This window comes from Trichomycterus rosablanca, chromosome 24, assembly GCF_030014385.1.
Source record: "Trichomycterus rosablanca isolate fTriRos1 chromosome 24, fTriRos1.hap1, whole genome shotgun sequence".
Lineage (NCBI taxonomy): Eukaryota > Metazoa > Chordata > Actinopteri > Siluriformes > Trichomycteridae > Trichomycterus > Trichomycterus rosablanca.
Window position 1 is genome coordinate 11,126,585 of NC_086011.1, and position 27,434 is coordinate 11,154,018.

Genomic DNA, 27,434 nt, shown 5'->3' on the forward strand with positions numbered 1-27,434 from the left:
TTGGGACAGTATGGAAAATGCAAATAATAAAAAAAAACACTTCCTACATTTACTCTGACTTTAATTTCATTGCATACAGTATGAACCTGAGATATTTCATGTTTTGTCTGGTCAACTTCATTTCATTTACTCATAAACATCCATTCCTGCATTTCACATGTGCAGCATGTGGTTTTGCATTGTCTTGTTGAAAAATACATGAGTGTCCCTGGAAAAGATGATGTCTTGAAGGCAGCATATGTTGCTCTAAGATCTTAATGTACTTTTCTACATTAATGCTGCCATCACAGAAGTGTAAATTACCTTTGCCAAGAGCACTGACACAGCCCCATACCATGACAGACCCTGGCTTTTGGACTTTTTGCTGATAACAGTCTGGATGGTCCTTTTCTTCTTTGGTCCGGAGAATGCGGTGTCCATTTTTTCCAAAAAAGACCTAGAATGCTGATTCATCTGACCACAATACACATTTCCACTGTGTAATGACACAGTTCGAAGTTGACACCGTCTCTGGACATGGTTAACATAAGGCTATTTTTTGGCACAGTAAAGTTTTAAGTGCATGTAACTCCGTATTATAGTGCTTGACAAGGTTTGCCAAAGTAATCCCTTGCCCATGTGCTTATATCAGCTATTGTTGAACTGTCTGAGGGATCAAAGATCACGGGCGTTCAGCTTAAGCTTGCGCCCTTGGCCTTTATGCCCGATTTCTTGAATCAGTTGATGATATTATGCACTGTAGAAGGAGAAATATGCAGATCCCTTCCAATCTTTCTTTGAGGTACATTGTTTTTAAACATTTCAAATATTTTACTACTAATCTGTTGACAAACTGGAGATCCTCTGGCCCTCTTTGCTCATCAAAGACTCAGCCTTTCCTGAATGCTGCTTTTTTACCAAACCATGAATACAGTCACCTGTTGACATCACCCATTTGGAATCACTTCATTATTTAGATTTTTCACCTCATTACTACCCATTAATGTACTTTTTTTGGAACAGGTTGCAGGCCTGAAATGCAGGAATGGAGGTATACTAACAAATGAAATGAAGTTGAGCAGACAAAACATGACATATCTTTGGTTCAGACTGTCTGCAATCAAATAAAAGTCAAAGTAAATGTAAGGAACACTGCATTTTTATTTTTATTGCATTTTTCATACTGTCCCACCTTTTTCTGATTTGGGGTTATACATTTAAAAACACACACATCTGTGCACATTTTACATTTATAAATTCATTTGCAATTGTATGTTTAACCTGTTTTGGTAAGCAGCAGGTTGATCTCATTAGTAAGTAGTTGGGTGACTCTTGTGTTAAGGTGATCAATGGTCTCCTGCATGGCTTTCACACGCATACGCAGGTTCTCGTTTTCTCTCTGCAGCATGGAGTTTTCCTGAAACAAATCACTGAAGCCCTCTGAGCCATCCTCACCAGCTACTCGTTTCCCCTGTCATGAATAAAAATAAGAACTTATACAAGAAACCCCCACAAGTCATCACTAATTCCTATAAGTCTTTCTTTTTTAGTCCTAAATCCAAAGATTATAACATTATCTGCAAACTAAGCCTCCTTTTTTGCATTTTCCCCCTTTTTTTTCTCATGATCTAGTCGTATCCAATTACCCGATTGAATTACGCTTCCTCTCTACCGATGTTGATCTCCACTCTGACTTAGGAGAGCTGTGACTAACACATGCCCCCTCCAACACGTGCGCAGTAGCCGACTGCATCTTTTCACCCGCACAAGGCGAGTTCATATGTGGATTAGGTTTGTGTATGGAGAGACACACCCTGATCATCATCCCTCATCTCTGTGCAGGCGCAGGCGCAGGCGCCAGCAGAGGTCGCAATCATGTCAGTCATGAGGAACCCCCTCAGGCAACCCCCTTTGAACAACAAGCCAATTATTGTTCATGTCGGGGCACAGCCTGCCGGGTGGCAGAACTGAGATTCAAACCAATGAGTTCAAGATGTTAGGTCTGGTGTGCTGGCGTGTTTTACTGCTGCGCAATCTAAGCACCCTTGGTAACTAACCCTCTTATATTTCTACACAGCTCATGCCACTAACCACTAGCATTAACTGCAGACTTTCAGCATCCAAGTTTTTGGTAAGCCACAATTCAGCTAATGCTATGCTTTATTTACCTGACAGTAAAGAGAGATCTCATGAACCCACATCACTTCCCCATGCTCCAACACAATCCCCTACTAACTACTGACTATTCCAGGTGACTTCACTTATTTTATCCCTATAAGAAAAACAATGCACAAAACTATTACTACATACTTATATCTTATTTTTTATTTAAAGTAACAAGTAGTCTGTAAGTTACAAAGTGTTTGCAGAGGGCTGAAACAAAAAATAAAAAAGTTAAGAAAAAAGATGCAGCAAAAAAGATGCTAGGTGTAAAAAAGGAAAATAAAAACAAGTAGAAGTCATTAAAAGAAATGAAGTGAAAAATAAATAAAGCAAAAATAAATAATTAAAGGAAAATGATGTAAAGAAAAAACAATCAAATAACGACATATAAAAACGAAGCAACAAAAGAAGACAAAGCTGAAGCAAAAGAAAGAAAAAGAAACAAGACAGAAGAAAAAATCAGCTGCTGTGTTTACTATCTTTCAGCTTCCTTACCGTCTTGTACTCCATGAGCTCCATCTGCAGACGGGCAATCTCGGCACGTAGAGCATTGATTTGCTGGCTTGTTTTGTCCTGGTTCACGACCACCTTGTTTTTGATGTTGCGTGCCCGATTAGCGTATTTCAGAGCGTTTAATGTTTCCATAAAGTCACGGTCTGAGGGACTGACACAGGCTATCATAACTGTCCGACTAAGCACAAGAAAGAGAAAGGTAAAAAAAAGAGAAAATGACATAACCTTCTCAGTTTTAATTATATCAAGCACAAATGTCAATATCAAAAACTGTTTAACTAAGTGCAAGTTTTGGTGTTAAATTTTTAATGAATATGGTAAAGCAAAATATAAATCATATAAAGCTAGTCTAGATAGTTTTTAAATTGTAACATAAAGGCCAATGAAACCAGCACATTGTGTAAGGGAACAATGTATGACCCGTGGAAAACGGGAGGTTATACAGTTCTGTTAAAGAGTACTTGTTGTATATAATGTATACAAGGTAATAATGCTGTATAACCTCTGAAAATGAGGGCTGTGGGGTGGAAGCCAGAATAGTATACAAGACATCTGTATGATCTATGAAAAGGTGGCCTGTAGGTGGAGCCAGCACACTATTTAAAGGAAGAACTATAACCTATAAGAGAAAAGGGGTTTAAGTCAGCGGTCCCCAACCTTTTTTGCACCACGGACCGGTTTCATTTAAGATATCATTTCACGAACCGGCGGCGGCGGGAGGATTTAAAAAAGAATAACTATAAAACAGTGGCGGCTGCTGGTCTTTTAAAGAGGGGAAGCTCATTGTCGGCTTACATCATAAAATTTGTCAATTTATTTATACATAAATTCTGCCCTTTTCAAGAAAATGTCCTGAAATGGGTTGCAGTTTGTCTTTCGACTTCACTTGCAAAATCCGCGATGGGACTGAAGCTCCCAGTGATTAAGTGAAGGTGTAGATCTCAAAATAGCTGTCAATCAAAACGGGATTTAGTCTTTCGACTGATCCTCCAATCATCTTGCAGAAGCTCCGCGTCCAGACCCAAAATCATGGCATTTATCCAATGACCAGCGAGTTTCGAAGCAATGAAAAAAAACGTTCCATGCAGTCCCATTGAAGTGAATAGACGCTCAGCTTCTGCAGGCAAATGCATTGACGCTACGGGAATGTATGAGAAGTTCGAGTGAGTCGATTTGTGATAAGTAGCTGATTCTGAACGAACTCGTCTTCGAGATGAACGTGTTCTAACGCATTTGTAGTCAATTAAATGTTAACACAACTGTACATATTTGACCATTTAATTTTTGACATTTTAGGGGAAGCTGAGCTTCCCTTGCAGTCTTAGAGAAATCGCCACTGCTATAAAATGGCAAATAAGTGTGAATCCTGAGCTTTTTACGCTGCAACGAGACGCTGCTCCCACCTAGTGGTGACAAGACAATAACACCCGAAGAGATTTGGAAATGTAATTGCTTTTTGTAGCAATCTTTTTCTGTGCGGCCCGGTCATTAATGACCCAAAGACCGGTACTGGTCCACGGCCCGGAGGTTGGGGACCACTGGTTTAAGTGGTTAGAGTCAGAATATTATAGCTAGAAAAAAAGGTTTCAAAACATGAAAAAAACTGTGGGCAAAGGCAGCATAATTAAAACAGGGTATAATCTGAAGGTGGATGCATATGGGTAAAGACATCACATTATACAACCCCAAATCAGAAGAAGCTGGGACAGCATGGAAAATGCAAGTAAAAAAAAGAAAGTTTCTTACATTTACATTTAGTTTGGACAGTAAAGCATTTACAACTTTGTAATGCTGCCATTCCTTTTTACCACACCTAAAAGATGTTTTGGCACCGAGGATACCAAGTGATTTAGTATTTCAGGTTTTACACATTTTTTCGTTTCAAAATTCTCTACATTTTCAATTTTCAAATTCAACATTCTCTACTAGGGACAGGTCAGGATTGTAAGCAGGCCAGTGCAGTTCCTGTACCCTTTTCTTCCGCAGCCATGCCTTTATAGTGTGTGCAGCATGTGGTTTTGCATTGTCTTGTTGAAAAATGCATGGACGTCCCTGGAAAAGATGACATCTTGAAGGCAGCATATGTTGCTCTAAGATCTTAATGTACTTTTCTGCATTAATGCTGCCATCACAGAAGTGTAAATTACCTTTGCCAAGTGCACTGACACAGCACCATATCATGACAGACCCTGGCTTTTGGGCTTTATGCTGAACAGTCTGGATGGTCCTTTTCGTTTTTGGTCCAGAGCACACTGCGTCTATTTTTTCCAAAAGAGACCTGGAATGCTGATTCGTCTGACCACAATACACGTTTCCACTGTGTGATGGTCCATCCTAGATGCCTTCAAGCCCAGAGAAGTTGACGCCACTTCTGGACATGGTTAACATAAGGCTTCTTTTTTGCACAGTAAAAAAAAGTTTTTTTATTTTGTGCAAGTAACTCAGTATTGTAGTGCCTGACAAAGGTTTGCCAAAGTAATCTCTTGCCCATGTGCTTATATCAGCTATTGTTGAGTGAGCTTAAGCTTGCACCCTTGGCCTTTAAGCACTGAAATTCCTCCCAATTTCTTGAATCGTTTAATAATATTATGCACTGTAGAGGGAGAAATATTCAAATCCCTTCCAATCTTTCTTTGAGGTACATTGTTTCCAAACATTTCAATAATTTTCTCATGCATTTGTTGACAAACTGAAAATCATCTGGCCATCTTTGCTCATCAAAGACTCTTTCCTGGATGCTGCTTTAATACCAAACCATGATTACAATCACCTGTTGACATCACCTGTTCGGAATCACATCATTATTTAGTTTTTTCACCTCATTACTAGCACTAAATTGCCACGTCCCAACTTTTTGGAATGCGTTGCAGGCCTGAAATGCAGGAATGTTGGTATAATAACAAATGAAATAAAGTTGAGCAGACAAAACATGAAATATCTTGGGTTCAAACTCTCTGCAGTCAAATAAAAGTCAAAGTAAATCTAAGGAACACTGCCTTTTGTATTTTACTGGTGTTTTTCATACTGTCACACCTTTTTCTGATTTGGGGTTGTATAAGGAAGGGCAAGATGTGGGTAAAGCAAGCAAACTATATAACATTAAATAAAAAAAAGCTGCATAAACTGCAAAAAAGAAAATGGATCCTGTAACACTACGTAAGAAATGGTATTTGTAAAAACTCTAAATGAGTGCCTGTGGGCAGAGCCAGCACACCATTTAAGGAAAGAATGTTCTACAACCTGAAAATCCAGCACACTACATACATACTTTTTTGATTAAAGAGTACCTGATGTTCAAGCCAACACAGAAAAAACGAAAGTTCTAAAACCTATGAGAAGAATACCCGTGAATTAAGCACACAATATTTAAACATTAATAGAGCATTGTACAACATAATGGGGCCTGATGGTATAGCCATCACACTATATAAGGTACAAGAGCACTATAAACTAATAAGAGAGCCTACAGACTGAGTCAGTACACAACATGTATGAAGGAAAATTGTACAGGGTGAGTCAAAAGTTGCAGGACACTCTTTTATTTCAGAAACGAAAGGGAAAATGACATCTGAATACCCCAGCAAGTAATGGGTTAGGGGGCCTATCTTTCAGGCTATGTCCAGAACATGGCCGCCATCTTGAAAGCCGCCATATTGGATCATGGGCAAGTTTTTCCAATGGGAAGGTGGTCATGTAGCATATCAAAGAAGACCAGAATTTTCTCAGAAATAGATTTGCAATATCTCTTGTGGTTCAAAAGTTATCAACACAGAAAGTTGCAACAACAACCAGGAACGTTCCGTGATGCACAGCTATTTGACGTGTTCAATGTGTTGTCCCTGGTGCTGAACACAGAGCTGAAGGCGCTGGATCCAATCGTTATGAACCCGCATGAGAATCTCTGGAAAAATGCTGTCACAAGCCTCCACGATGCGGTGCTGAAGGTGGTGTTTGTTGCAGATTTTCTCAGCATACACAATTTGTTCCAGATGACCCCAGAGATAAAAGTCGAGTGGTGTGAGGTCGGGTGATCTGGGCGGCCATTCCACAGGACCACGACAGCCAATCCAATGGAATTTAATATCCAGCCACTGACGAACACCTGCTCCGTAGTGTGGTGGAACCCCATCCTGTTGAAAATAACAGGGGAAACTGCCATCTGTGATCAGAATGGATGGAAACTTGTAGCATTGTCAGGTAGCGCTGAGCATTTAGGGTCTGGTTGATGAAAATGGGTCAGAAAAGGGCAGTTTCCCCTGTTATTTCCAACAGGATGGGGCTCCACCACACTACGAAGCAGGTGTTCGTCACTGGCTGGATATTCAATTCCCTGGTCATTGGATTGGCCGTCGTGGTCCTGTGGAATGGCCGCCCAGATCACCCGACCTTACACCACTTGACTTTTCGAGATTCTCCAGAGATTCTCATGCGGGTTCATAACGATTGGATACAGCGCCTTCAGCTCTGTGTTCAGCACCAGGGACAACACATTGAACACGTCAAATAGCTGTGCATCACAGGGAACATTCCCGGTTGTTGTTGCAAATTTCTGTGTTGATAACTTTTGAACCACAAGAGATATTGCAATCGATTTCTGAGATAATTCTAGTCTTCTTTGATATGCTACATGACTACCTTCCCATTGGAAAAACTTGCCCATGATCCAATATGGCACTTTTAAGATGCCATGTTCCGGACATAGCCTAAAAGATAGGCCCCCTCACCCATTACTTGCTGGGGTATTCAGATATGTCATTTTCCCTTTCGTTTCTGAAATAAAAGAGTGTCCTGCAACTTTTGACTCACCCTGTACAACCTGTAATAAATAAGCTATATCTATTTCAAACATAAACTGAAATTATTTAATAGGGGGCTGCTTACAGGGACGCTCTGTGTCACATCATCATTAATTCAGAATTCCACGCACATCCACGCTAGTAGCATTGTGTGCGGTCATTGTGCTTTAGTGGAGTAAATATCACATACAGGAACAACAGCAGACACAAACACATTTATGTGCGCACGCACGTAGAGTATTGCCCTACGCTGTCTGCATGCATGCATACATTACCCTTTTAAAAAGAGGGAGAGTAACAATGGCTACACTATTTATAATGGCAAACTATGTGCATGTCAACAATGTTGCATCAGTAATGACAGAAAAAGTTTGTGTGTACATACAGTGTATTACAAAAGTGAGTACACCCCTCACATTTCTGCAGATATTTAAGTATATCTTTTCATGGGACAACACTAACAAAATGACACTGTGACACAAGGAAAAGTAGTCTGTGTGCAGCTTATATAACAGTGTAAATTTATTCTTCCCTCAAAATAACTCAATATACAGCCATTAATGTCTAAACCACCGGCAACAAAAGTGAGTACACCCCTAAGAGACTACACCCCTAAATGTCCAAATTGAGCACTGCTTGTCATTTTCCCTCCAAAATGTCATGTGACTCGTTAGTGTAACTAGGTCTCAGGTGTGCATAGGGAGCAGGTGTGTTCAATTTAGTAGTACAGCTCTCACACTCTCTCATACTGGTCACTGAAAGTTCCAACATGGCACTCCATGGCAAAGAACTCTCTGAGGATCTTAAAAGACGAATTGTTGCGCTACATGAAGATGGCCAAGGCTACAAGAAGATTGCCAACACCCTGAAACTGAGCTGCAGCACAGTGGCCAAGATCATCCAGCGTTTTAAAAGAGCAGGGTCCACTCAGAACAGACCTCGCGTTGGTCGTCCAAAGAAGCTGAGTGCACGTGCTCAGCGTCACATCCAACTGCTGTCTTTGAAAGATAGGCGCAGGAGTGCTGTCAGCATTGCTGCAGAGATTGAAAAGGTGGGGGGTCAGCCTGTCAGTGCTCAGACCATACGCCGCACACTACATCAAATTGGTCTGCATGGCTGTCACCCCAGAAGGAAGCCTCTTCTGAAGTCTCTACACAAGAAAGCCCGCAAACAGTTTGCTGAAGACATGTCAACAAAGGACATGGATTACTGGAACCATGTCCTATGGTCTGATGAGACCAAGATTAATTTGTTTGGTTCAGATGGTCTCAAGCATGTGTGGCGGCAATCAGGTGAGGAGTACAAAGATAAGTGTGTCATGCCTACAGTCAAGCATGGTGGTGGGAATGCCATGGTCTGGGGCTGCATGAGTGCAGCAGGTGTTGGGGAGTTATATTTCATTGAGGGACACATGAACTCCAATATGTACTGTGAAATACTGAAGCAGAGCATGATCCCCTCCCTCTGGAAACTGGGTCGCAGGGCAGTGTTCCAGCATGATAATGACCCCAAACACACCTCTAAGACGACCACTGCTTTATTGAAGAGGTTGAGGGTAAAGGTGATGGACTGGCCAAGCATGTCTCCAGACCTAAACCCAATAGAGCATCTTTGGGGCATCCTCAAGCGGAAGGTGGAGGAGCGCAAAGTCTCGAATATCCACCAGCTCCGTGATGTCGTCATGGAGGAGTGGAAAAGCATTCTAGTGGCAACCTGTGAAGCTCTGGTAAACTCCATGCCCAGGAGAGTTAAGGCAGTTCTGGGAAATAATGGTGGCCACACAAAATATTGACACTTCAGGAACTTTCACTAAGGGGTGTACTCACTTTTGTTGCCGGTGGTTTAGACATTAATGGCTGTATATTGAGTTATTTTGAGGGAAGAATAAATTTACACTGTTATATGAGCTGCACACAGACTACTTTTCATTGTGTCAAAGTGTCATTTTGTCAGTGTTGTCCCATGAAAAGATATACTTAAATATCTGCAGAAATGTGAGGGGTGTACTCACTTTTGTGATACATTGTATTTATCGAACACATGGGCACTGCTTAACTATTGTATAACAGTTTTACTTTGTTAGAGGGCATTAAACACAGCCTACATATTTGTGTTTACAACTGGTTGCAAAACAACCTGAGTAGTATGTAGCAGCCATGTGTAATATGCTACCACTGGGGAAAGTTCTGAAGTCTAGGCTTGGCGGTGCTAATGGCCTGACCGGCAATCAACAGACACACTTTGCTGTATCTGAGGAAGGGCAGGTAAAAGGGTTTGTCCTTATTGCCACTTTGACAGCAACTCGTGTTGTCTGTCAAGATGTAGAATGACTCTCCATACACAATAAAGCTCTCTGTGAGAATCTACTGATGGCTGTTGTAAAGAAGTGCAACTTCACATAGGTGCTAGTCTGCATCCCTCCTGGGCTAGCATAGGAGTGGTGAAAGTGCCTGACGTTTTGTAAATGACTAAATTAGGTGACAAAAATGAAAAGATGGTCAATGTAACCACAACCTAAAAGTCAAAACAGATTCTGGGTACAGGCTATTTGTGTGAGAATAATTATTTTCTTAGTGATGCCACATCTGCTTTCTTTTACATCTTTCTCTTATCAGTTTGCAAGCCTGGTATCAGCATGACTATTATCAAAAGGAGTGCGTGTGTGTGTATTTTTGGACAATAACCTGTTCCCCCCAAGCGAATCCTGTAGCAGGCGGGTAAGTTTGGAGTCTCTGTAAGGCACATGACCAGCCTTTTTACTTTGGTCTCCCAGTGCGCTGATCACATTACCCAGGGCCAACTGTAACACAAACACACACACAAACACAGTTTGTCACACTTCATTAAACTTCCTCTTTACAGTTACGTAACGTGCAATTAAACTCTTTTAAAAAGCCCCATTTACCATAGATTGACTGACTGACAGAGAGAATAGCTTTGGCTGGCTTGAGAAAGTATTTAGAATCATTGACTTTTTCAGCATTTTAATGTATTGTGGATTTAATTTTGTATGGTTATAACTGCCATCATCAGTGTTTCAGTCTACACTTGATCACATGCAATGGATAAGTGAAAACATGTTTCAACATGTTTTTAAAGTGTTTTTTTTTAAGTTATAAAAATTAAGAACTGAGGGTTGCTTGGGTGGCACAGCAGTAAAAACATGATTAGCACACTGCCAGGCCGAGCGCCCATACAGACAATGATTGGATCATCCGCAAGTGGGAATGTCAGTAAAGGTTCCTCATAACTGCTGCAGTTATAGCCTCTGCTGGCTGATTGAGGGTGCCTGCACAAAGAGACAAGGGTTAATGAGACCAGTGTCTGTACGCAATACTGAGCGCACTCGCCCTGTGCAGTTGAGACAAAAGCTGAAAATACCGTTCAGCAATACCTAACCCTATTAGAAAGAGTAATTGCCCCCCTAGCTACTAATTTAACCAGTTTAATTACACTTGCTACACCCAGGCATAATTACTGTCGGACTTGTTGAATCGAAACATCACTTAAATAAAACCTGTATGGCAATGTATAACAGGCTATAAGGTCTCAAAAAAAGCATTTAATGTCACATTCTAAAGAGATTTAAATACAGATGTGAAATCCATCAGTTTGGAAAGAGATACAGAGTCAATGCTGCAGCAAACCACAGTAAAAGCCATTAACCACAAACTGAAAAAAGTGGAAGAGTTATGAACCTCCCAAGGAGTGGCCAGCCTCCAAAATTTTCATCAAGAACGCATCAACAACTCATCCACAAGGTCACAAAAGAACCTAGACAAACATCTAAATAACTGCAATACCTCACTTGACTTAGTTAAGGTCAATGTACATTAATCCACATTTAAAAAAAGATAACAATAACATGCTATCAGGTGTCACATCCCCTCCATACACTCTTTTAAGCCTCTTCTGTTTTCTATATACACCGGCTCTCTTGGTGAAATCATATCCTCCCATGTTTTTTTTTTACCAATCCTACGCTGATGATACTTAGATAATCCTGTCACTCCATCCTTTAAACACACTTCTCATCTTGCACCTCTGCATGTTATGGATGCCAGATCATCACCTGACACTTGACCTCAGCCCAGTAAGAATGAGCTAGAGACCTTTTTCCATGCCAAGACCTAGTCATTTCTGACACTGACTCTCTGATCAAATCATTTGATAATGTACGAAACCTTGGTGTCCTGGATTGCCAGCTGTCATTCTCGACTCGGTTTCTCTCTCGACAGATTTCTGTCCAGTCAGTTGTCATTTCGGGGCTGGACTACTGCAATGCTCTCCTGGTAGGTTTTTCTATGTCTTCTTTTAAACCCCTGCAACTGGTTCAAAATGCAATTCTCTGTCCTAGCATCTAGAAAAAATTAATCTATCTGAACAGCTGAGTCTATTGCCATCTTCAAAAGACAATTAAAGACCCACCTCCTTAAAGACTCACACTTTAAATTGTAACTAAGCTGCCCCTACAAATCTTCTATCCTCTTTTTATGTCTACCCAATCTAAAAGTTTTACCTGTTCTAACATGATTTTAGCAGATATAATATTGTGTGGACTGTTGAGTCAAATATGGAACTTTTTGGAAGTCAAGGGTCCTGTTACATTTAGCCTAAAACTAACACCGCATTTCAAGAACATTGTACCAACAATCCAACATGGTGGTGGTAGAGTGATGGTCTGGGGCTGCTTTGCTTCCCCAGGACCTAGACAACTTGTCATAATTGATGAAACCATGAATTCTATTTTCTCTTCAAAATTCTGCCAAGGGTGGTTATTAGGTTTAGAAGGCACTTTCTGGGTTTTGAACATTTTATATTCGATATATTAAATGATCCTTTAAAACCTGCATTTTATATTTGTCTTATTGTTGTCTTTATCTTATATTAAAATCAGTTGGAAGATCTGAAAAATTAAAATATGACCAAATAGCAAAAAAGAAATCAGGTAAGGGGCAAATATTTTTTCATATCCAAAAAGACTTACAGCTTTAATTACTGCCAAAAGGGGTTTTACAAAGTATTGTATAAATCGTTTAAATATCATTTGTAAATAAGAGATTTCATTATAGTTTAGATTTCAATATAGTAGACTTTAATATAGTTTATTACATTTATGTTAGGTCACTCCTCAAAGTTTAATCTGATTTTGTAAGGTTACATTACAGTTTATATTTTATCTCATTTTGTTCACTAAGTTTTAAAGGTTTGCTAACTCTTCTTCATATTAGTAAACATCTTATCCACATAAGTTGCCAAAATTAAACATGGTTATACAACAATCTTTAAATATTTTATTTCTGGTAAATACATGAAAAGACTTATGTGAATAGATGAAGCCAATAAGTAAGTGCTCAACACAAATGCATACCAGGCCACAGTTGATGGAGATACCCTCTCGTGCTCGCTCCCCAGTGGCTCCTGTGCGTTTAAGTCGCTCAGATCCAGCCAGATCCACAAAGTGAAACTTTGCCATGAGGGTCTCATACTCAGGCTGAGACACAGAATCATCAGCTACACTATTTACCTTCAAAAGAAGATGATGGTTATAATCTTCATGAAATACTTATTTCTTAGTAAACAATATGTACCAGAACACATAGATGTGGTATAAGGAGATTTATTTAGAGATTATAAAAAAAAAAAATCAATTTCTTTCCTGTCCTTAAAAGGCGAATTTACATGACTTCACAAGACTATGTGAAAAAATATTTTACTGTCTTCTCCATAATAAAGTTTTGTTTCTTACAACCCAGATGCTATACATGGTAGTATGATCATATTTGTTGACTACATATTTATAAAACTTTATAATATGTATAATTTGCAAATAGTACATAAAACATCTGAAGTACATCAAACATCTGAAGAAACGTGCGAGAGGTCGGCCAACCAAATATTTCAGCCAGTTTATACCTGCTAAAGGCAAAACTCAAAGAAACAGCAGTAAATAAAACAGGCTGCATTTCATTAAAAAAACTATAAATACATTAATGTGCATAATGTTTAGGCAGGTGTGGGAAAAAGCTGCAAAGTAAGAATGCTTTCAAAAATAGAAGTGTTATAGTTTATTTTTGTCAGTAAACAAAATGCAAAGTGAATGAACAAAAGAGAAATCTAAATCAAATCAATATTTGGTGTAACCGCCCTTTGCCTTCAAAACAGCATCAATTCTTCTGGGTTCATAGTCAGAGACCATAAGTCAGGATTATAGTCAGGTGTATGATTAACCAGTTATAACTGGTGATGATCATCATTTTCATATGTAGGTTGAAACACAGTCTTTTACTGAAACAGGTTTTCAATCTGTACAAGATTATGATTATTATTTGGGAAATAAATAAAATTACTGATTTAATGTATTGGCTCATACCATCTGGGGCTGAGGACACACTCTCATCTGACACAGGTGAATGGTAAAGATGGCATGGGAACGAGAACTTTGGGCATTCATCTGGGTGCTGGCGGTGGTGCGAGACAGAGCACCCAGCTTTAGACATTGAAGGAGCTAAGGAAAAAATATGCGAGTATGAATAACTACATATATACATTGTATAAATATCTAAGTACATGATTTTGAAATAAAACACAACCTTGCCTGTTAACATGTCATCTTAACATTTTACTAATCATAATCTACTGCTTCTGTAGCACACACTATTTGGCCAGAAGTATTTGGACACCTAAAATGTGATGTTGACATGCCACTTCAAAAACAAATTGTATCAAAATAGAGTGACCTGTATGTAATCTTTTCAGCTATAATAACCAATTCTTCTAAGAAGGCTTATGTGTCTGTGGTAATTTGTGCCCATTCAGTTAAAAAAGCATCTGTATTGCTGAGTACTGATGGTGGTCAAGAAAGCTACAATGGATGTTCCAGTTCATTTCAGTAAGGCTGAGGTCAGGGCTCTAGGCAGGACACTGAAATTTCTTTAAACCAAGCATGTCTTTATAGACCTTGCTTTGTGCAGAGGGGCACAGTCATGTTGGAAAAGCAAAGGGCCTTCCCTAAACTGTTGCTGCAAGGTTGTAAGCATTTATTACACCTGTTAGCAATTGTTGCAACCAAAAAGCACAGATTCAAAAATAAGAATAGGTGTCCCAATACTTTTGTTTATATAGTGTATCTGTTATTATGGACAAACATGTTCTCTATTAAAAAAACAGAACGTCTAAGGGCGGCTGTTGGACCAATCATTAAACATCCGTATTTTTAAATGTTTTTGTAGAACCACATTATAAATTTTGAATGCGTTTGTGTTACCAACATATCGGTTATGGAGGATGACAATTACCTATATTAGATTGAGTTCATTTTTTGTCACAAAATTCAACACAAAATAGCCGACAATGACAAAGTGAAAGCAGGTTTTTAGACATTTGTGCCAATTTATTAAAAATCTAAATGTAAAATATCATATGTACACAAGTGTGCACACCCTTTGATATGACACCCAAAAGTGAGCTGAGGTGCATTTTGTTTTTACTGATACTGCTTGAGATGTTTCTACAATTTAATTGGAGTCCACCTGTGGTAAATTAAATTGATTGGACATGATTGGGGATTGCCAACACCTGCAATCAGAGCAAACTCCAAGCCATAGGGTCAAAGGTGAGCAGGAACCCGAGGGTCACTCTGACAAAGCTCCAGTGTATCCTTGTGGAGATGGGAGAACCTATCAGAAGATCAACCATCCAGGCAGCATTCCACAAATCACGCCTTTATGGTAAAGTGGCCAGACGGAAGCCACTCCTTAATAAAAGGCACATGACAGCCCGCTTGGAGTTTCCCAAAAGGCACCTAGAGGACTCTCAAACCATGAGAAACAAGATTCTCTGGTCTGATTAAACCAAAATTGAACTTTCTGGCCTGAATACCAAGCGTCACGTCTGGAGGAAACCAGACACCGCTCATCACCTGGCTAATGCCATCCCTAAAGTAAAGCATGGCGATGGCAGCATTATGATGTGGGGATGTTTTTCAGCAGCGGGACCGGGGCGACTAGTCCTGATAGAGGGAAAGATGAATGTAGCTATCTATCTATCTATCTTTTAATGCCGTGTTTACTCTTGTGATTTACATTTACGGCAGGAAAGATTTATGTGGGTGCTTTGTATCCGTTAGGTAGTCTCTAATATTATGTGTAGATGAATGTAGCTAAGTACACTGAGATCCTTGAAGAAAACTTGCTCCAGAGCGCTCTGGACCTCAGACTGGGGTAAAGGTTTACTTTCCAACATGACAACGACCCGAACGACATAGCCAAGAGAACAAAATAGTGGCTTCGGAGAAAGTCTGAGCCCAGACCTGAATCCAATTAAATATCTGTGGAAGGAGCTGAAAATGGCTGAGTACTGACGCTCCCCATCCAACCTGACGGAGCTTGCAAGGATATGTCAAGAGGAATGGGCAAAAATGTCCAGAAACAAGTGTGCCAAATTTGTAGCATCTTTCCCAAGACGTCTTGAAGCTGTAATTGCTGCCAAAGGTGCATCAACCAAGTATTAGGCTAAGGGTGTGTACAGGGTGTGTATATGTAAACCCCTAAATAAACTGTTTTTGTCAGTAAAATAAAATTGCATATTTTCTAAACCCTGTTTTCACTTCGGAATTATTGGCAATCGTGTGTAGATGTTTGAGGCAAAAAAGAACTCAATCTATTATAAAACATGGAGAAGGTGAAAGGGGTGTGCAGACTTTCCAGCTTGACTGTAAAGAAAAGTAAAATAAAAGTATAAAGAAATAAAGAAATAAATGTAAAAATACAGAAATAGGCCAAATATGCATTGATTTATAAAAACAATTTTAATATGCATGACAAAAATATATCTATTTATTAATTTATATATGAAACTATTTGTGCATTTTAATTATACTTATGTCATTTGTTGTCCTCCATAACTGTGGTGTGATCACACAACCCCTTAGAGAAAATTTAAGTAATAATAATCATTATTATTTTTTAGAGTTGTGTAAGACACAGATGACAAGATAAACCTCTTCCTCTGAGCTGACTAGACGTGAGGTCACTCCTGAGGTGTATATGCCTCCATTGCCATCCTCATGGATTTTAATGCTGGACTTCCTGGCTCGAGCCTCAGAATCACGTGCACTGTCAAACAGGTCCAGGATCTCCTCATTATAGAGCTGCACAAAGACAACATGCACACTGATTCACAACTGACCAAGGGTCAAAAAATCCAAAGTTCAGAAAGCTACATCATTTAGCTTCATTTTGAAGCACACTAAAAACTAAAGTAGATAATGACACTGATGAATACAGATATCCCCACTGACCTCACATGCACAAACACACCACTGTCTGAGTGCAACATTGATGTGAAACACTAAAATAAGGCAGGAATGAAAGAATAAAAAATGTTTGCATGGTTGTTGATCTCCTTTCAAATGTGCACTTTCATGTGACAATCCAATACAAATTTAGAGGCTAGAAAACGCAGTAGGTATAAAGGACTGGCTTTCTGTTGGTTTAAAGCCTCTATCTCCAACTGACTGTTTCCAATTTGTTTATGTAAATAATAAAAGCTTAGACACTACAAAAGTATGGTGTGCCAAACCTATTCTTAAAATATTCACACAATCAGACTAAGGATTGTGTAAAGAAAATAAAGGATGGGATGTCATGAAACTTTCTTCTACTAATTTCAGATAAAACTGAGATATTACTTTTCAGATAGAAGGCTGCAAGTTGTCTAACCTGGTGTTAAATCTTAATGCTTACTCTGTGACTCCCAGATCAGTAAAATATGTGGTGCCACATTGGATTCTCCTTTAACGCACACATTAGTAATATACTGGCTTCACAGTATTTAAGTGAACTTATTGAGCACTACACAACCCAGCACGGTTACTTCATTCACAAGGTGCATGTATAATTACAGTTGATCAAATTTAAAAAGAAACAAGGAAAAAGCATTTTCATTTACAGCCTCACAACTTTGGATGAATCTTCCTGCCTCTGTTTGTAATTCAAACTCGGTCTCAACCTTCAAGACCAGATTCAAAACATTGTTAGTTACTCAGGCATTTGATTAGTCTTTACAAACCAGGGAAATTCTCTCTTTCAGTTAAGCTGCAACAATAAGGGGGGGCAGAGCCTAATGCTATGATCTACACCAGGGGTTTTCAACCTTTTTGGACATGCGCCCCCCTCCGTGTGCCAACTTCCATACTTGCTGATATTCTCCATAAAAATTGACCTGTGTAGAATAAAAATCAGGACATTGATTTAAATTACACAGAACTCTAACCGAACACAACCAAAGTTTTTAATTAAAAGGCACATCACTGTGTTTTAATTGTGACTCTTAGTTGTAAATACACTGCCTGGCCAAAAAAAGTCACACACTTTAATATTTCATTTAGTCCCAATCCCTTGAGTTCCCTTCACATTGTGCGTGTGGAAATGCTCTTACTTTCACTATTAAACATATCCCTGAGTTCTACTGTGTTTTTCTACCATTTGATTTCACCAAACCTTTAAGTGATCGCCGATCACCCGACCACATTCCTTCCTCGAAGATGGTGTTTCCCCACTGTCCTTCCACTTTTTAATAATGCGTTGGACAGTTCTTAACACGATTTTAGTAGTTTCTTGATGCATGCCAATAATTTGACCCTTCTGAAACAGATTAACATCTTTTCCAAGACCACAGGATGTGTCTTTCGACATGTTGTTTAACAAATGAGAAGCTACTCACTGCATCAGTTAGGGTTAAATAACTTGTTGCCAGCTGAAACATAATCACCCATGCAGTAATTATCCAATGGGAGGCTCTTACCTATTTGCTTAGTTAAATCCAGGTGGTGACCTTTTTTTTGGCCAGGCAGTGTATCACACAAACAGCCATTTCTACAACTATTCTACTATATGATGTACCAATCCAATGACATAAAATATACTGGGAAACATTAGCCGGATAGGAGAATCGTGTGTGTGTGTGTGCGTGCGCATGCTGCTAGGTCGATGATAGACTGTTCCTGGGCCACTTAGCCTGTCACTATTCTTTTCTTCATCACTTTCATGTACTTGGGTCTGTGAAGCAATGTTTTCTGCTCTCATCTACAACCCCAAATCAGAAAAAGTTGGGACAGCATGGAAAATGCAAATAATAAATAAAAAACAGAGTTTCTTACATTTACTTCGACATTTATTTCATTGCAGACAGTATGAACCTGAGATATTTCATGTTTTGTCTGGTCAACTTCATTTCATTTATTAATTATTATTTTCAGGCCTGCAACACATTCCAAAAAAGTTGGGACAGTAAAGCATTTACCACTTTGTAATGTTGCCATTCCTTTTCACCACACTTAAAAGACGTTTTGGCACAGATGATACCAAGCAATTTAGTGTTTCAGGTTTTATTTTGTCCCATTCTTCCTGCAAAAATGTCTTAAGATGTACAGTACAGGGTTGTTGTTGTCATATTTTTCGTTTCAAAATTCTCCACACATTCTCTATTGGGGACAGGTAAGGACTGCAGGCAGGCCAGTCCAGTACTTGTACCCTCTTCTTTCGCAGCCATGCCTTTGTAATGTGTGCGGCATGTGGATTTGCATTGTCTTGTTGAAAAATGCATGGACTTCCCTGGAAAAGATGACGTCTTGAATGCAGCAAATGTTGCTCTAACATTTCAATGTACTTTTCTGCATTAATGCTGCCATCACAGAGTTAAATTACCTTTGCCATGAGCACTGACACAGCCCCATACCATGACAGACCCTGGCTTTTGGACTTGTTGCTAATAACTGGCTGGTCCTTTTTATCTTTGGTCCGGAGCACATTGCGTCTATTTTTTCCAAAAAAGACCTGGAATGCTGATTCATCTGACCACAATACACGTTTCCACTATGTGATGGTCCATCCTAGATGCCTCCGAGCCCGGAGAAGTCGACACCGCTTCTGGACATGATTAACATATGGCTTCTTTTTTTGCACAGTAAAGTTTTAAGTGACATTTGTTTGTGCATGTAACTCTGTATTGTAGTGCTTGACAAAGGTTTGCCAAAGTAATCCCTTGCCTATGTGGTTATATCAGCTATTGTTGAGTGGCGGTTCTTGATGTAGTGCCATCTGAGGAATTGAAGATCACAGGCGTTCAGCTTAAGCTTGCGCCCTTGGCCTTTACGCACTAAAAATCCTCCCGATTCTTTGAATTATTTAGTGATTCTATGCACTGTAGAGGGAGAAATATGCAAATCCCTTCCAATATTTTTTTTAAGGTACATTGTTTTTAAACATTTCAAAAATTTCCTCACGCAAACTGGAGATCCTCTGGCCATCTTTGCTTATCAAAGACTTTCCTGGATGCTGCTTTTGTACCAAACCATGATTACAATCCCCTTTTGGCATCACCTGTTTGGAATCACGTTTTTTCACCTCATTACTAGCCCTAAATTGCCCTTGTCCCAACTTTTTTTGGAATGTGTTGCAGGCCTGAAATGCAGGAATAGAGGCATATTAACAAATGAAATGAAGTTTAGCAGACAAAACATAAAAGTCAAAATAAAATAAAATAAAAGTCAAAGTAAATGTAAGGAACACTTTTTTTTGGTTGCATTTTTCATACTGTCCCAACTTTTCCTGATTTTGGGTTGTATAATATTATGTATAATGCCTAATGTCAAAAGTTTACATACACATGTAAAGGAAACTAAATTTTTACTCCTTGCCCATTTAAATTAAGTTAGTTTAAATGTACCTACAGTAAATATAAAAAGTGTACACAGCCCTGTTACAAAGAAGGTTTTTGTGATTTAAAAAAAATGAAGCCAAGATGAAGCACCATTTGAATTTTTGACAGCATTGTTCTTTTTGGGCAGGAGTCTATCAGCATGGCATATTTTAACTTGTCAAACTTTGCCCACTACTCTTTGCAAAAGCGCTCCAAATCTTTCAGATCGTGAAGGCATCTCCTGTGCACACCACTTTTCAAGTCACCCCAGAGATATTTGTAATTGGATTTAGGTCTGGCTCTGGCTGGACTTTTCCAAAACTTTGACTTTTGTTGATGTGGTATGCTTTGGGTTGCTGAAAGTTGAAAATTCTCTTCAAGTTCAGCTTTTCAGCAGAGACCTGAACCTGCATTGTTATTCTTTTCTCCACCTTGACTAAAAGCCCCAGTTCTAGTCAAAGATAAACACACTCAAAGCATAATGCTGCCACCACCATGTTTTACTGTGGGTATGGTGTTCTTTTGGTAATGCTCATTGTTGTTTTTGCCCCAAACATACCTTTTGGAATTATGGCCAATCAACAGACCAGAACATGTTCTCACACATGCTTTTGGTAGACTTGATGTAGGTTTATGCAAAATGTAGCCTGGCTTGGATGTTTTTCTTGCCACCCGACCCCACAGCCCAGACATATGAAGAATATAGGAGATTGTCACAAGTAGTACACAAAAATTACTTGCGGCTCCTTTCATTATGCTGTAGGCCTCTTGGCAGCCTTCCGGACCAGTTTTCTTCTTGTCTTTTCTTTACATTTGGACTGATGTTCAGTTCCTGGTAATGTTACTGTTGTGCCATACTCAACTGTTGTGCCATATTCACTTACTGATTATCATGTTCCGTTATATATGTAATGCCTTGAATTTTTTTTTTGTATCCTTCCCCTGACTGATACCTTTCAACAATGAGATTCCTTTGATGTAAGCTCTTTGTGGACCATGGCTTTTGCTGTATATTTGCAAATGATTGACTGTCAGAAAAATCCTACTAGAACAGCTGACCCTTTTATGAGGTTAATCAAAGTTATTGTAAATAATGGTGGTTATTTTCTGTAACAAACTGATCTCACCTCCAGAAATTGGGCACTGACTTTGAATTCAGGTGGGTGAGTGCCACTTTCCTGAGCCTCAGTCCGTCGTCTCTGGATGCCCTGGAAAATGCTCTTACTTTCACTATTAAACATATCCCTGAGTTCTACTGTGTTTTTCTACCATTTGATTTCACCAAACCTTTAAGTGATCGCCGATCACCCGACCACATTCCTTCCTCGAAGATGGTGTTTCCCCACTGTCCTTCCACTTTTTAATAATGCGTTGGACAGTTCTTAACACGATTTTAGTAGTTTCTTGATGCATGCCAATAATTTGACCCTTCTGAAACAGATTAACATCTTTTCCAAGACCACAGGATGTGTCTTTCGACATGTTGTTTAACAAATGAGAAGCTACTCACTGCATCAGTTAGGGTTAAATAACTTGTTGCCAGCTGAAACATAATCACCCATGCAGTAATTATCCAATGGGAGGCTCTTACCTATTTGCTTAGTTAAATCCAGGTGGTGACCTTTTTTTTGGCCAGGCAGTGTATCACACAAACAGCCATTTCTACAACTATTCTACTATATGATGTACCAATCCAATGACATAAAATATACTGGGAAACATTAGCCGGATAGGAGGATCGTGTGTGTGTGTGTGCGTGCGCATGCTGCTAGGTCGATGATAGACTGTTCCTGGGCCACTTAGCCTGTCACTATTCTTTTCTTCATCACTTTCATGTACTTGGATCTGTGAAGCAATGTTTTCTGCTCTCATCTACAACCCCAAATCAGAAAAAGTTGGGACAGCATGGAAAATGCAAATAATAAATAAAAAACAGAGTTTCTTACATTTACTTCGACATTTATTTCATTGCAGACAGTATGAACCTGAGATATTTCATGTTTTGTCTGGTCAACTTCATTTCATTTATTAATTATTATTTTCAGGCCTGCAACACATTCCAAAAAAGTTGGGACAGTAAAGCATTTACCACTTTGTAATGTTGCCATTCCTTTTCACCACACTTAAAAGACGTTTTGGCACAGATGATACCAAGCAATTTAGTGTTTCAGGTTTTATTTTGTCCCATTCTTCCTGCAAAAATGTCTTAAGATGTACAGTACAGGGTTGTTGTTGTCATATTTTTCGTTTCAAAATTCTCCACACATTCTCTATTGGGGACAGGTAAGGACTGCAGGCAGGCCAGTCCAGTACTTGTACCCTCTTCTTTCGCAGCCATGCCTTTGTAATGTGTGCGGCATGTGGATTTGCATTGTCTTGTTGAAAAATGCATGGACTTCCCTGGAAAAGATGACGTCTTGAATGCAGCAAATGTTGCTCTAACATTTCAATGTACTTTTCTGCATTAATGCTGCCATCACAGAGTTAAATTACCTTTGCCATGAGCACTGACACAGCCCCATACCATGACAGACCCTGGCTTTTGGACTTGTTGCTAATAACTGGCTGGTCCTTTTTATCTTTGGTCCGGAGCACATTGCGTCTATTTTTTCCAAAAAAGACCTGGAATGCTGATTCATCTGACCACAATACACGTTTCCACTATGTGATGGTCCATCCTAGATGCCTCCGAGCCCGGAGAAGTCGACACCGCTTCTGGACATGATTAACATATGGCTTCTTTTTTTGCACAGTAAAGTTTTAAGTGACATTTGTTTGTGCATGTAACTCTGTATTGTAGTGCTTGACAAAGGTTTGCCAAAGTAATCCCTTGCCTATGTGGTTATATCAGCTATTGTTGAGTGGCGGTTCTTGATGTAGTGCCATCTGAGGAATTGAAGATCACAGGCGTTCAGCTTAAGCTTGCGCCCTTGGCCTTTACGCACTAAAAATCCTCCCGATTCTTTGAATCATTTAGTGATTCTATGCACTGTAGAGGGAGAAATATGCAAATCCCTTCCAATATTTTTTTTAAGGTACATTGTTTTTAAACATTTCAAAAATTTCCTCACGCAAACTGGAGATCCTCTGGCCATCTTTGCTTATCAAAGACTTTCCTGGATGCTGCTTTTGTACCAAACCATGATTACAATCCCCTTTTGGCATCACCTGTTTGGAATCACGTTTTTTCACCTCATTACTAGCCCTAAATTGCCCCTGTCCCAACTTTTTTTGGAATGTGTTGCAGGCCTGAAATGCAGGAATAGAGGCATATTAACAAATGAAATGAAGTTTAGCAGACAAAACATAAAAGTCAAAATAAAATAAAATAAAAGTCAAAGTAAATGTAAGGAACACTTTTTTTTGGTTGCATTTTTCATACTGTCCCAACTTTTCCTGATTTTGGGTTGTATAATATTATGTATAATGCCTAATGTCAAAAGTTTACATACACATGTAAAGGAAACTAAATTTTTACTCCTTGCCCATTTAAATTAAGTTAGTTTGAATGTACCTACAGTAAATATAAAAAGTGTACACAGCCCTGTTACAAAGAAGGTTTTTGTGATTTAAAAAAAATGAAGCCAAGATGAAGCACCATTTGAATTTTTGACAGCATTGTTCTTTTTGGGCAGGAGTCTATCAGCATGGCATATTTTAACTTGTCAAACTTTGCCCACTACTCTTTGCAAAAGCGCTCCAAATCTTTCAGATCGTGAAGGCATCTCCTGTGCACACCACTTTTCAAGTCACCCCAGAGATATTTGTAATTGGATTTAGGTCTGGCTCTGGCTGGACTTTTCCAAAACTTTGACTTTTGTTGATGTGGTATGCTTTGGGTTGCTGAAAGTTGAAAATTCTCTTCAAGTTCAGCTTTTCAGCAGAGACCTGAACCTGCATTGTTATTCTTTTCTCCACCTTGACTAAAAGCCCCAGTTCTAGTCAAAGATAAACACACTCAAAGCATAATGCTGCCACCACCATGTTTTACTGTGGGTATGGTGTTCTTTTGGTAATGCTCATTGTTGTTTTTGCCCCAAACATACCTTTTGGAATTATGGCCAATCAACAGACCAGAACATGTTCTCACACATGCTTTTGGTAGACTTGATGTAGGTTTATGCAAAATGTAGCCTGGCTTGGATGTTTTTCTTGCCACCCGACCCCACAGCCCAGACATATGAAGAATATAGGAGATTGTCACAAGTAGTACACAAAAATTACTTGCGGCTCCTTTCATTATGCTGTAGGCCTCTTGGCAGCCTTCCGGACCAGTTTTCTTCTTGTCTTTTCTTTACATTTGGACTGATGTTCAGTTCCTGGTAATGTTACTGTTGTGCCATACTCAACTGTTGTGCCATATTCACTTACTGATTATCATGTTCCGTTATATACAGTGTATCACAAAAGTGAGTACACCCCTCACATTTCTGCAGATATTTAAGTATATCTTTTCATGGGACAACACTGACAAAATGACACTTTGACACAATGAAAAGTAGTCTGTGTGCAGCTTATATAACAGTGTAAATTTTTTCTTCCCTCAAAATAACTCAATATACAGCCATTAATGTCTAAACCACCGGCAACAAAAGTGAGTACACCCCTTAGTGAAAGTTCCTGAAGTGTCAATATTTTGTGTGGCCACCATTATTTCCCAGAACTGCCTTAACTCTCCTGGGCATGGAGTTTACCAGAGCTTCACAGGTTGCCACTGGAATGCTTTTCCACTCCTCCATGACGACATCACGGAGCTGGTGGATATTCGAGACTTTGCGCTCCTCCACCTTCCGCTTGAGGATGCCCCAAAGATGTTCTATTGGGTTTAGGTCTGGAGACATGCTTGGCCAGTCCATCACCTTTACCCTCAGCCTCTTCAATAAAGCAGTGGTCGTCTTAGAGGTGTGTTTGGGGTCATTATCATGCTGGAACACTGCCCTGCGACCCAGTTTCCGGAGGGAGGGGATCATGCTCTGCTTCAGTATTTCACAGTACATATTGGAGTTCATGTGTCCCTCAATGAAATGTAACTCCCCAACACCTGCTGCACTCATGCAGCCCCAGACCATGGCATTCCCACCACCATGCTTGACTGTAGGCATGACACACTTATCTTTGTACTCCTCACCTGATTGCCGCCACACATGCTTGAGACCATCTGAACCAAACAAATTAATCTTGGTCTCATCAGACCATAGGACATGGTTCCAGTAATCCATGTCCTTTGTTGACATGTCTTCAGCAAACTGTTTGTGGGCTTTCTTGTGTAGAGACTTCAGAAGAGGCTTCCTTCTGGGGTGACAGCCATGCAGACCAATTTGATGTAGTGTGCGGCGTATGGTCTGAGCACTGACAGGCTGACCCCCCACCTTTTCAATCTCTGCAGCAATGCTGACAGCACTCCTGCGCCTATCTTTCAAAGACAGCAGTTGGATGTGACGCTGAGCACGTGCACTCAGCTTCTTTGGACGACCGTCGCGAGGTCTGTTCTGAGTGGACCCTGCTCTTTTAAAACGCTGGATGATCTTGGCCACTGTGCTGCAGCTCAGTTTCAGGGTGTTGGCAATCTTCTTGTAGCCTTGGCCATCTTCATGTAGCGCAACAATTCATCTTTTAAGATCCTCAGAGAGTTCTTTGCCATGAGGTGCCATGTTGGAACTTTCAGTGACCACTATGAGAGAGTGTGAGAGCTGTACTACTAAATTGAACACACCTGCTCCCTATGCACACCTGAGACCTAGTAACACTAACGAGTCACATGACATTTTGGAGGGAAAATGACAAGCAGTGCTCAATTTGGACATTTAGGGGTGTAGTCTCTTAGGGGTGTACTCACTTTTGTTGCCGGTGGTTTAGACATTAATGGCTGTATATTGAGTTATTTTGAGGGAAGAATAAATTTACACTGTTATATAAGCTGCACACAGACTACTTTTCATTGTGTCAAAGTGTCATTTTGTCAGTGTTGTCCCATGAAAAGATATTAAATATCTGCAGAAATGTGAGGGGTGTACTCACTTTTGTGATACACTGTATGTAATGCCTTGAATTTTTTTTTTGTATCCTTCCCCTGACTGATACCTTTCAACAATGAGATTCCTTTGATGTAAGCTCTTTGTGGACCATGGCTTTTGCTGTATATTTGCAAATGATTGACTGTCAGAAAAATCCTACTAGAACAGCTGACCCTTTTATGAGGTTAATCAAAGTTATTGTAAATAATGGTGGTTATTTTCTGTAACAAACTGATCTCACCTCCAGAAATTGGGCACTGACTTTGAATTCAGGTGGGTGAGTGCCACTTTCCTGAGCCTCAGTCCGTCGTCTCTGGATGCCCTGGAAAAGCTGATGCACAGCACGGGGAACGATGCCCTGTTCATTCTCACTTACACTTACATTAAAACCTGTGCCCATCGTGTACGTCTTTCCTGAGCCAGTCTTAAAATAAAAAAAGGAAACACAATGTGAAAACATTTAGGAGTCAAACATAAAAAGACACCCTATATCTTGAACTGTAACCCCCTCCCCCAGCACATAAACAATAATATTAGAATTGTGTATAACATTAGAACTTTTTTATTTTTTTGTTTTATAGTATTAAGTAATTTGTTTAAAAAAAGCCTGAACCAAATTCAAACATATTAACAGTTTTCTGCAACAACATTCATACACACTAAAAAAGACAAAGCTCATCTTCAAACTCACAAACATGAAAAAAAAAAATTTTTGTCGTTTCTGTCAATGTAAGCCAGGTTTACATGATGCAGTTGATTTTTTTAAGATCATTACTTATCACACTACTGGAAAAAATAACTTCAATTGTACACTTAAGTGTACTCAATGTTAGATTACAAAATGAAATTCTTTGACAAAAAATACCCTCATGTTATCAATAACAAAATCACTATTTGGCCAAAACTTTTCTATAACATTATTTAGGGTGAAAAAGAGCTGTTGACAGAAAATGACATGGTATTCTAAAAGATGTTTGAAGCTGTTAAAAGATGACATGTAAAGGCCATTCTTTAAAGGCAACTTGTGGAAGGAGGGATGTTTTCTTTATCTATTAGCTGCTATAGAAAAATAGAATATCCTTATCTACATAGTAATTACCGCAAACACTCAAAACACAATAACTCAAAAATTACTTAGTAATTTTTACCAAGTGCTTAATTTTGGTCATTTGAGGTCTGTTATCTGTTCGCTTGTGTTCCTTCTTGCTAATTGGTCCACTTTTTCATTTTCTGTAATCCCGCAGTGACCAGGGATCCAGCAGTATTT

At 39.4% G+C, this 27,434-nt stretch overlaps 1 protein-coding gene across 1 annotated transcript in view; it reads right to left on the reverse strand.

Moving 5' to 3' along the window:
- kif21b (kinesin family member 21B) overlaps positions 1 to 27,434 on the reverse strand; it is a 113,000-nt gene that overhangs the window by 61,053 nt on the left and 24,513 nt on the right. Inside the window, exons 3-9 of the mRNA XM_062987099.1 lie at positions 26,409 to 26,591; positions 16,453 to 16,602; positions 13,825 to 13,959; positions 12,823 to 12,978; positions 10,136 to 10,251; positions 2,638 to 2,833; positions 1,261 to 1,450 (exon numbers count right to left, since the gene is read on the reverse strand). Coding sequence (XP_062843169.1) covers positions 1,261 to 1,450; positions 2,638 to 2,833; positions 10,136 to 10,251; positions 12,823 to 12,978; positions 13,825 to 13,959; positions 16,453 to 16,602; positions 26,409 to 26,591 — 1,126 coding nt within the window. The remainder of the gene's footprint in view (positions 1 to 1,260; positions 1,451 to 2,637; positions 2,834 to 10,135; positions 10,252 to 12,822; positions 12,979 to 13,824; positions 13,960 to 16,452; positions 16,603 to 26,408; positions 26,592 to 27,434) is intronic.